The sequence below is a fragment of the Stegodyphus dumicola genome, chromosome 2, assembly GCF_044657685.1.
Source record: "Stegodyphus dumicola isolate Sdum_Otavi_A_Nest chromosome 2, ASM4465768v1".
Lineage (NCBI taxonomy): Eukaryota > Metazoa > Arthropoda > Arachnida > Araneae > Eresidae > Stegodyphus > Stegodyphus dumicola.
The window spans coordinates 259,166,088-259,178,309 of record NC_140769.1 but is presented as its reverse complement, the minus strand read 5'-3'; the positions used below and the strand labels follow the sequence as shown (position 1 = coordinate 259,178,309).

Below are 12,222 nucleotides of genomic sequence, written 5' to 3'. Positions count from 1 at the left end.
CCTTTAATTGGTCGCTGCTTCCATAAAAATCTAAAACTTTTACCTTCCCTAAATTCTGCCACGTGATAAAGCCACACCAGCTCTTCCACTAGTCCTGGGCTTGCCTGAATAGCAAACCATTTATTCTCAATTCAGACAGCACTAAATGTATTCTTTTGGCCTGTGTGTATCATTTACAAAATCTATTTTTTGCATGTAGAAAGAAATTTTTGTTAAATTTCTCCTAGTCAACACATGCAACACTTCGTGTTAATGTAAAAGATTACCATTTTGTTTTTGGTATTCAAATACATATATATATATATATATGTATATAAGACCACTGTGTAAGTCATTTCTCAAGCTGCCATGTGTTGATAGTTGTGCGGTGATGAAAGCAAAAGACAATAAAATAAAATAATGATTTGCCAGGTTGGCATCAGGGATATAATTTATTCAATATATGCAAAATCAACGATGTTTCAATGTTCACACATGCTTCACATCTTTCACTATGAAAAGATATCAAATGCATATGCATAAAGCGTACAAAGAAAAACATTTTATAAAGGAAAAGAAGTAGGTTGTTGTTGGCTGGAGGTGTGAAATTTAGGTCATTCCTGATATTGGACATCTGGATTTTGGACTTGGTACTACACTTATGTCCATAAATTAAGGATAACTCGGAGTCACACGGAAATCAAACTCTAAAATAAATATATTACCTGTAAAATCACTACACACATCTTCAAGATTCATATGCAAATTTCAGGAAGTAACCAGATGACACCGATGGTACACCACAATGACGAGAGTGTAAGAGAGTGATATATAAGGAATACAGGCAAAGAAGTAAAATTGTTCGCAGGCGCTTTATAAGCATTTCAGTGCAATAACCGAATAGTTATGACACAAAAAACGCATTTGGATGATTTTTTATGTGGTAGAATTATCGGCAGTCTGGAATGTGGGCGTACCCAACTGGAAGTGTCAGATGAACTTGGAATTCCCCAGAGTGTCATCTCCAGGCTTTGGCAACGATTCCAAGATGATGGTAATGTGAGTAGACGTTACAGCACAGGTCGCCCCAGAGTTACAACGCCGAATGAGGACCGGTATTTGGCAGTTACTGCCAAAAGAACCAGGTGGAGCACAGCCTCAGACCTGTCTCGTCAGCTCTCTTCAGCCACTTGTACAACAATTTCAAGGCAGACCGTGTACAGACGCTTAGGGCAGATTGGTCTATATGCTCGTAGACTTGTCAGATGCGTTCCACTTACTGCAACTCATTGTCGCCTGCAGTTAGCCTGAAGTAGAGAGCATGCATTGTGGACACGGCAACAGTGGGCTTGTGTGATGTTTTCCGACGAGTCCAGGTTTAGCTTGCAGTCTGATTCTCGCCGGACTTTCATATGGAGAGCTCCAGGTACCCGTTACCACCAAGAAAACATCATTGAACGACAGCGTTATGGTGGTGCAGGAGCGCTCGTTTGGGGTGGAATTATTCTGGGTTCCGGAACTGACCTGCATGTTCAAATTGGAACCATGACAAGCCAAATCTATCGGGACGTAATTCAGGAACAACTTGTACGTTTGTTTCGGGGCGCCATGCACAATTTATATTTATGGATGACAACGCCCGCCCTCACCATGCAAACATCGTAAGTGAATGCCTTCAATCGGAAGATATCACCCGTATGGACTAGCCAGCATTCTCACCGGACTTGAATCAAGTAGAGCACGTGTGAGACATACTTGGCCGATGAGTTGCAGCCCGTCAACCTCTTCCTACATGTCTACCGGAACTTCGGAGAGCATTGCTTTTTGAGTGGTGTAATATCCCCCAAGATCAGATCGATAATTTGATACTCAGCATGCCTAGGCATTGTACGGACTGTATTGCATCGTCTGGGAGACATACAATGTATTAACAATCATGCCAACCATGTAATATTGGTTTTTTGTAAATAGGTGTTTTTTGTAATTTGCTCCAGGGAGAAAAAATTGCTAATTTTTTTAATAATATCAAATATATAGCATCTTTTTTTGCTCTTTACCTTTTGTTTAATAAATAAGCTTTACAAATAAATCAAATTTGTTTTGCTTCTAACTCTCCCTTTGCCTGAGTTTGCGTTATCCTTAATTTATGGACATGAGTGTATGTGTGTATGTATAAAGCATGTAATACTTATGTGGTATATATAGTGGTATATATATATATATATATTAGGGGGTGTTCAAATGAAAAGGTATAAAATGACACTATAGATATACTGAAGTCTATTCACAAGAAATCACCAAAGGCCTGAGCACAACTATCCCACTGTTTCATGAGCCGAAGGATTCCCATTTCCCAGAATTCCTGTAGCTGTGACAGGAGCCAATCCTCCACTGTGTCCTTCAGCTCATCCTCCGAGTTGAAGCGCTTCCTTTTGAGATGTCACTTCTCACCAAGTTGTTCCCCTTGTCGATGAGTTTGGCATGGAAAAAAATTTGAAATCTCTATAAAACAGTTTACTGAAAAGCAAACGCATATGCTACCCAAGAATTCTCCTACATTATGCTAATCAATATTCTAATTCAGTTAAATTTAATAAATGCAAAAATCAATAGAAAAATTTTTCAGGTACCCAATAATAAATTCAAGATATACAAACATGTATATAAATGCTGTCAAAAGAGAAAAATACTCTACATTACAAAAATATTCAATTTAATGAATAGTGTCATATATTAATTAATCAAATAAAACTAGAAATTTTTTTTAGAAATATTTCTTTAACTTACTTCTCTACAATGAACAGAACTATTTACTAGCAGGTTTTTTTTTTTTTTTTTTTTTTCCCCTTGAATTCCAAGGGCAAGCATGTTTTTATCAGTACATACCAGATTAAAGTTTGGTTGTAAAATTAGTAAGAAGGCAAAATGAATTTAATGAATAGTGTCATATATTAATTAATCAAATAAAACTAGAAATTTTTTTTAGAAATATTTCTTTAACTTACTTCTCTACAATGAACAGAACTATTTACTAGCAGGTTTTTTTTTTTTTTTTTTTTTTCCCTTGAATTCCAAGGGCAAGCATGTTTTTATCAGTACATACCAGATTAAAGTTTGGTTGTAAAATTAGTAAGAAAGCAAAAAACTGGTTGGGAGCTATGAAATGACTAGACCAGGGATAGTCAACCTTAGCCCATCCACTATTGGGTGGTTTAAATTTTGATGGTGGGCGGTTGAGCCTTTTGTCCATCCGATGAAGAAAGTCCATTCTCCTGTGATAAGCTATCTCCTGTTTCCATATATTTTTAAGTCTCTGCCACTTCTCTTAGGTGTTATTCTGTGATTATAGCACACATACTAGGATTATCACATCTTAAGCACGAGGCTAGGGAAATTTTTCCGAGAAACGACCTCTTTTTTCTACCCATTAAAAGTTTTTTAGCTGAAACAGTTTCACTGGAACCGATGTCCTGGCTAGCTTCTATCCATCTAATATGCATCCTATTTGTTTGCCAGCAGCATCTCTCTAAAACATCTTGGCCGTTTGCGATCATCAGTTTAACTGATTGCACCAGTTCTTACATTTTTTCATTTTACGAAAAAATGTAAGAACTGGTGTAAGAAGCTAGATTAACATCTCAGTGCTTAAAAATGTTTTTCACCTTCAATTTATAGACTCAGTTTATTAGCCCTAAAAACAATATTTTCGTAGATAGGATAATCTGTTAAAAAATAATGAAAATAATTTCTTCTTGAACATAAACTTTGTGTGTGTGTCTAATAGATATAATAAATAGATAAATAGATATATGTATACACACATAATTTATCATGTTTAATTATTTTATATACCTATAAATAACTTGTAGAATTTCTTTTATTTATTTATTATTATTATTATTTTTTTTTTTAATTAACCTCTCGAGTACACTTTGAGTATGTTTCCAATTACACCACGAAGGCATGCAGAAAGGAGGGAGAAAATACCTTTATGTACTCCCCCTTTTAAACTGTAACTGGGAATTTGGGGGCCCAATTGCCAAATAGTGGTGATGAATTATCGTTCACCACCTTTTAGTCCAGGTGCTACTGTAGAGTCATTAAGACATTTTTTAAGCTGGAGATGTCAAAAGTGTACATTGCACTTGATGTGTATTAGAGACGTGTATTGCAGAGTTCGATGCCCGGCAAAGGCTTTGCACATTTTTCACATCTCCAGCATAAAAAAATCCTAATGACTGTACAGTGGTTTCTTGGCAGCTTATTTCGAAGAAAGCAAAAATAATGTAGGCAAAATTATCAAATACCAACTATAAAAAGTTAACCTATCAGTTAACATTGAATGTTTTCCTTCAAAATTATTGTGTGGCTTGATTCTGAGAGTGAGTTGGTGTAGCTAAACCTTTTGATTTATACTTTAATACTGAACAATACATCAAGAAAATATGGTATTAACAAAATTAATGTAAAATTTAAAATGTATCCTCGATAATAATAATAATTTTATGAGTAATAATAAAATTAAGAAAAGTAACTGTAAAAGGCCAGAAATTTGCTCCTTGGCAAATAATTCTAAAGTGCTGATCATATTGATATATCTTAAAATGAAGTGTGGCAAACAGCTGAGCACTTATAAAATAGCAACCCTGTCATCTTGGGAAGTAATTTTTTATAGCAAGAGAAAAGTGTGAATGAAAAAATGCGAGATGCCATATAATATTGCCAGAATATGTCACGCTTGGAAAAAGTTACCAGGTATAGATAATGTGGTTTTAACACAGAATGATTATTTTTCCTCTGTTTAAAATCACAATGACAAAAATATGTTAAAAATTGCCTCAAGAGTAGTTTTTGACAATTTTTGATTTCTTGGTTTTAAAAGAGTGGAGAATTTTCTACTGCCTAAAATCATTTCAAAATTTTGTAAGAGGCACATTTTTGGATATCAATATTTCAAACAAGAAATATAGGTATATTAAAAATATAGCATTTTTCAAAAATCTCCCAAAAATCAATTAATTAATTTTTCATAAATTTAATTTCAAAAAATTTTCTCTACTTTATTTGCTGATGCAAATAGTAAAATTCTGAGATTATTAGTTTGTTCGTTAAGCTATGTTTGAAAAATGCTCCCAAAGCATTGCATCATAAATTTTTAAAAAAATCACACTCATTTTCTTTTGTCAAGATGTGGATTTTCTTTGCATGATGAAAGTATTAATGCCTTCAGTTATTAATTTTAAATAAAATGGTTGTGATATTATTTATTGAAAGTTTTGATCAAATCTAATTCATGTATTTATCAAGCTTTTTTTTTTCCCCCCCCCCATGGTTTGTTCCTGTAAAGTTTTAAAGCTATCTTAATTTGACCAGTTTGTGTTAAACAACATTAATGCGAGGTATTGTACATCCCTCCCAGAATTAAAATTTAGTACCCCCCAAAATAAAACTTTTGAAGTCCAAAATATAGTTTGTAATAACTACTTGTCTATCTTCTGATGTGACAGCTGAAGTACGTGTAGAAAGCACACAGGAAAAGGGTAAAAAGAACCCTTTATTAACTCTTTAAAATTCACAATACATTGACTTGACACTAACACACTATGCCTCATTTGAGCGATAACTCAAATAACAAGAACTAAACTAAAAATTTGAGGATATTAACAAGTAGTAGAATTACTCTACAGGGCTCAGATAATCCTGTTACCTAAAACCATGTCGAAATCTAGTGGCATCAAAGTAATAGCTGTTACACCACTTTAACCAGCAATAAATGCAGAATCAGAAGCTCATGCTTCAAAAATACAAAGCTTTCCCACATTTTCTAACTTTCCCTTCTAGGACTCACTATTTAAACTTTTTCTTCTCAAGGTAGAATTAACATTACTTCATGCGTGCTACCAAATTTAAATATTCTGGCATTGACAATTAAGGGAATGAATGCTTATAGGAAAACTTAAAATCCTTTCAAGTTTATTAGAAAAGAACTTGGGAATTAAACTTTTAGAGATTTCAACAAATTTCATAACTGATAAGAGAAAAATGTAATAATATCAACTAAAGTGATAGAATAAGTCAGAATTAGAAACTATTACAGTAGATACTAATAAAGTATTTTTTTAAATTTATACCACTATAAAATTTAGTTATGCATAATATTAAAGTTGGTACGATTTTCTGAAATTTTTTTAACATTTTGAATAATCAAAATCATAAAAACAACCGTGTATTTAGCATAGGTATAATGAAACACTCAATCGATTTCGAGGGCAGCTAAAGGTCCCTCCTCATCAGGAGAAAGAAATACCTAGAAAGAAGAAAATAAAGGAGAAGGAGTCACAGAAACACGTGGTCGTTATCAGCACTGCACGTGGTTATAACTAAATTTTTAATCAGAGTTGCACTGGCCGCCTACTTTTACGGAGCCAGGCTATCTGATCGAGCATGAAAAAATTAGCGAAGTTAAAATAGGGAGCGAGGGGCAAATGCACATTACGCTCAAAATCTGAACTTCAAATAATGGAAAGCAACCACTGAACAGATTTTTTTGAATAATCTTGCATATATTTTTCAAGATACATTTAAATGTTATAATCCAAATTAAATAATTATTATATTTTTTTAAATTATTGCAAATCTTCAACCTGATGGCTGTGCTGATCTACTTACTGTTTGCTTTGCCCTCCCCACCAAAAAAAAAAAAAAAAAAAAAAAAAAAAAGACTTTAGATTGACATAGATTTTGAATAAAATTGAAGGAGAATCAAACCTAGGTAGGTCCCTCTGTTTCAGGGGCAAAACTCCTTTTTTTTTTTTTTTTTTTTTTTTTTTTTACAAAGTTGGGAGGAGTGACAGCCATTATAAATGGAAAGAAATAGGTGGAAATCCTTGAATGAAATAATGAAAAAAAATTATCAGTATCGCAATAATGAAAAAAATTTAAATCCTTCCAAGCTTTTTTAATTCTACTATCTTAGCTTTTTGACATTTCATTACTGTTTTCTCGATAGTTTCATTTTCACTCATTGTTTTTCATATAAAATCACTTCTCTCAACTTTTCAAAAGTTTTTTTTGGGGGGGGGAGAAGAAGAGGGATCTACATCCAACTGCTTCAATAGAGCTTCGTTCAAAATTTAGTTCAAACTAAGGTTGCTTTTTTGTCTAATTTTACATTAATGTATTTCTCAGTTTGACTAAAGATTTTGGTATTGGGAAACATCTTTGTTCTAGACATGTTTTTACTAATTGTCGTCTGGTTTACTGTATGAATTTTATTTTATGTGTGTATTAACAAAAGAGTCAAAACCTTCAGAATAACCATCTGCATTTGATATGCTAGGCAGCAGCTATAATGAGGCATTTTATCATCTGCCGAATAGAATTTTTCTATTAAATATCTATGCATATAGCTGTTAAGGGGGAAAATATTAAAAGATTTAATATCATGTAAAAAAGGAATAACATTTCATGTTATGAATATTAAAAACTGCATTTTTAAATATACATTTATTCCATTTCTTATGTATTTTTTTTTTTTTTTTTTTTTTTTGTAAATTTTAGATTGAACAGAATTGGGAAAGGTAAGAAGAGAAAGTTTGCCAATTTAAGCAGTTCTTCTAATGACATTGATGGGGATGGTTCAATGCAACATGAAAAGAAAAAAGTAAAAAATCTGGATGTAAATTATGAAAATCTTCAGACTGCTACTGATAAAATTAAGAAAAATGAAGCAGGTATTACAAATTCATTAACTTCAGAGGGAAAATGTTTCCCAAGGAATAACAAACAGAAGAGTGACTTTGTAAAAAAGCCAATTTCATTCTTGAGTAATACTGTAAAGAAAAAACAACCATCGATCACTGGAAAAGCAGAGGATGAAGAAAAATTTAATAAGGCTTATGATTTCAGTAGTGCTAAATTGAAATTCAGTCCATTTAAATTGGTGAACAAAAATAAGAATGACTTGCAAGATAATATTTTTAATGAGTCAAATGAGTCAGGTAATGAAAATTTTGAAAATGATAGAACAGATGATAAAAAATCAAAAAAAGATTCAAACTTATCTAGAAAGAAATTTCAGAACTTAGACAGTGTTCCTGCCAAGAGCAAAAAGAGGAAAGAAATTAAAGAACAAGAGGTCGGTGAGTCAGATGGGTCAAATAATGCGGAAGAAGAATGTGAAATGTATATAAAAGATAATAAAAAATCAAAAATGCCTTCAAACTTGTCTAAAACAAAATTTCAAAACTTGGACAGTGTTCCAGGTAAAAGCAAAAAAAAGAAAGAGATTAAAAAACAAAAGGTGTTCAATGTTTATGATGTGTCAGATGATGAAAAAAAAGAATGTGAAACATTTGTAAAAAATGAGAACTTATCTAAGAAAAAATTTCAGAATATAAATGGTATGAAAAGTTCAGAGAAAGATAAAAATGTAGACCAAAATGAGTCTGATGATAAAAAATCAAAAAACGATTCAAACATGTCTAAAACAAAATTTCAAAACTTGGACAGTGTTCCAGGTAAAAGCAAAAAAAAGAAAGAGATTAAAAAACAAAAGGTGTTCAATGTTTATGATGTATCAGATGATGAAAAAAAAGAATGTGAAACATTTGTAAAAAATGAGAAGTTATCTAAGAAAAAATTTCAAAATATAGATGACCATGCTTTTAATGGTATGAAGAGTTCAGAGAAAGATAAAAATGTAGACCAAAATGAGTCTGATGATAAAAAATCAAAAAAAGATTCAAACATGTCTAAAACAAAATTTCAAAACTTGGACAGTGTTCCAGGTAAAAGCAAAAAAAAGAAAGAGATTAAAAAACAAAAGGTGTTCAATGTTTATTATGTGTCAGATGATGAAAAAAAAGAATGTGAAACATTTGTAAAAAATGAGAAGTTATCTAAGAAAAATTTTCAGGATATAGATGACGATGCTTTTAATAGTATGAAGAGTCCAAAGAAAGATAAAAATGTAAACCAAAATGGGTCTGAGAGTGAATCAAATTCATCAGATGAGGAGGGTTTCAAAGACAGTGTTGAAGCTCATAAGGGGAAGAAAAATAAGAAGTTATCAAAGAAGAAAAATAAAATTTCTAAGAAAGTAGATAATGTTGATAAAAGCATGGAATTCCAGAGTGAAAGTGCTGCATCTGATTCAGAGCATGACACTTTTAATAAACTTCGTGAAAAAAAGGTAAAAAATACTAGTAGCCCTGTAAATATGCTTAACAAAAAAGAAAGTGAAAATTTTATCAGTCCTTCAGCTAATGATGAACCTGAAGAAGGTCGTACTGTATCAGTTGGCAATTTACCAATATTGTCTGCTAAAAAAGTATGTAGTTTTTACTAAATAATTTGAATTATACTGAATATGTTATTGTATATGAATGAATGTAATTTATCATAATATATGCTTATTTTCATTTAATAATATGTATCATACATGTATCATATTCTTACTGCCAACAAATTTCATCTTATGATTAAATGACATAACTAAAAATAATTTAGATTAACTAGTAATGAGAAATTTATATCTTAGGTAAAAAAAAAACATTTGAGGAATTTTTTACATTATTTTTGTTTCAGTATGCTATGCTCATAGATGCTACAGGAAATCAAAATGTTAATTTTTGAAACAAAACATGCTCCAAAATGCAGCTGATTTTGTACTGAAACAGAAATTCTGCACCAAATTTCTTCAACAATCAGCTTTAGGCAATTTATGTGCATCCTGCATCAAACTGGAGCATCAAGCCTTGCAATCAAATATGTGTAAATGGCCGCGAAATAGAAATACAGTCAAAAGTCTCTAATCCGGACTCGTCGGGACTTCGACAATTCCGAATTATTGGTTTTTCCGGATTATAGATCATCAGTGTAAATCTGGTAAGAAGGCATGCAGAAATTATAAAATTAAAAATATGAAACCATAATTTATGAATAAAATTAGATATTATTACTTTTCCATTATGCGTTATTTCCTTATAATTTTAATTAATATTCATTTAAAGTCATCCACTACGAAAGTTACATATGGAAAGTTATGTATGTACAGAGAAAACAGCATTACACTCTGCGAAAAACAAAGGGCCGCTGGGGAGAAATTTTCGCAGACAGGAGAGGGCGGCGAAAGGGTTAATAAACTACTTTTTTTCCCACATATAGTGCACATTAAATTCAGTTATATTAATTTTTTTAATTATCTGAGACGAAAATCGAAACAGCAGGATCAATTCGTAATAATTTTATTTAGAATATGTTACGAAATTACTTTCGAACACTGGCATATTCATTACTTTGACAAGTAAACAAAAATTCTATTCCATAACAGAAACAATAATTCAATTTTAGTAATTCTAAAATAATTTTCATCCAAATAATTATTATTGCTTAAATATATGGGAGCATGCATTTACAGAATAAATTGAGCTCTCACCTGGGTTATTTTGGTTCGACATGGTTTTAGGTTGCGCCAGTAGAACTTTCTTCTTCCCGAGGTATGGCTAATGGAAAAATTCTATCACCTACACTTATAATTCCAGCCATTTGGCTTTTAATTTACCAGACATCTTTAACACAACAACATAATTAAAAATGATTGAAGGAAATGACTACAGATACGGTAAGCAGCGTTCATTTCTGCTTCTGTTCCTTGACACTAATGTGTCTCTATTTTTTTTTTTAAATCATGATCATTTCTCATTCTAATGTTGCCATTCCTGAAAAGCCCGACTTTCTTTTATTTGTAATTTATGATCCTTACACTAAGCTTAAAAAAATAATGATTAGCACCCCTAATTAAAAGTTACATAGTAAATTGAATGGTGTAGCTGAATTTGAAACATGATTTTAATGAATGAAATTAATTTGACTACACAACAATCTCAGTCCTGTAAAATATCTTTCATGTGTGTTAAAGAACTAGTTGTGAGCCTGATCTGAGTATTTCAAAATTGTCACAGAACCAAGGTGTGTCACAGGAGGAATGGAAGAAAGTATCTGCTGAAATGTAAGGAAAGTCTTCTCTGTAAGATAATGCCATAATAATGGCAAACTAACATCACACTGATATCATATTAGTTTCAGCTAAACAATTTCCTGCAGTTACTCAGTCATTAATTTCAACATAATTTGTATCTATTGTGCTGATCAAAGTATCCTTAAAACAGAAATTTTCTGCTGACATCGTAAACTTTTTGAGGTAAAAAAAAAAAATAAATAAAATAAAAAAATAAGGGATTTACTATGCTCTTGCTGCAGTATACTAATATTTAAATAGAACCATTTAAATTTTATGCATTGGTTACTGATTAGCAAGGACTGTCTAGAAATACATCAGTTTCAATTTTATCATTTTTACGGTCTTTGATTGTTGTCTTAATATCTCCATTTGCTACTTAGTGATTATTATGTTTATAATCTGTTAAAAATCTGTGAAGTAAGTACTAGGCAAATGCTTAAAATAGTTTAAAATCTGAAGGAAGAAAACAAAAGGAGATGTTAAAAAATATTTTGAAGCAACACACGCAAAAAAAAAAAAGGCCTGTAAGGAGGGGGGGGGAATTCAAATGTGACCCACTTTTGAACAAACATTTACATAAGTAGCTTTTTATAGAATTTATTATTATTATTATTTATTTAAGAATAAGGCAAAAGTGATAAAAGAAATTTTGTTTCATTCTGTTTAGACTGAAAGTTTTCCATAGTTTCACAATGAAGCCCTAGTTTTTGTGACCACTTCATATATATATATATATTTAATTTTTTTCCCCAGTACTTATCAGTCTATTATATGATGTAAATAATAACCTGATATATTTTTATAGGCATATCAGGTTATTTATTATATTATTTATAGGCATATAAAGAAAGTGAATTACTTTATGTATTAATTTTTTAACCTTTCTTGCACAGATCTTGTTCAAGCTTTTCTCACCATTTGGACCCATAGAAACAATTAGACTTCGAGGAGCTGTAAGTATTGTACTAAGTCTTACATTTTTAGCATTTATGCATTTGTTGATACTTGCCATTTTCTCAGTGTGAAAGGCATTCTGGAAAAGGACACAAAGAGGTGTATTGATAAATAGTGAGTAAGCAAAACTTAGATTTAAATGCAAGACATGTTCTAACACAGTAAAAATTGTTTCAGGTTGTGTCTACATGTATATTTGATAGTTTGCAGCTGAGTGGAAATGAAATGTAGCACAAGAACCTGAGAACATTTTGATAAATGTTTTT

General features: G+C 31.5%; 1 protein-coding gene across 2 annotated transcripts in view; it reads left to right on the top strand.

Annotated features, from left to right (window-relative positions):
• Positions 1-12,222, top strand: part of LOC118182966 (uncharacterized) — a 77,404-nt gene that overhangs the window by 36,485 nt on the left and 28,697 nt on the right. For both annotated transcript variants that reach the window (XM_035352354.2, XM_035352355.2), the window contains exons 4-5: positions 7,540-9,310; positions 11,896-11,955. In XM_035352354.2, the coding sequence (XP_035208245.1) occupies positions 7,540-9,310; positions 11,896-11,955 (1,831 nt within the window). The remainder of the gene's footprint in view (positions 1-7,539; positions 9,311-11,895; positions 11,956-12,222) is intronic.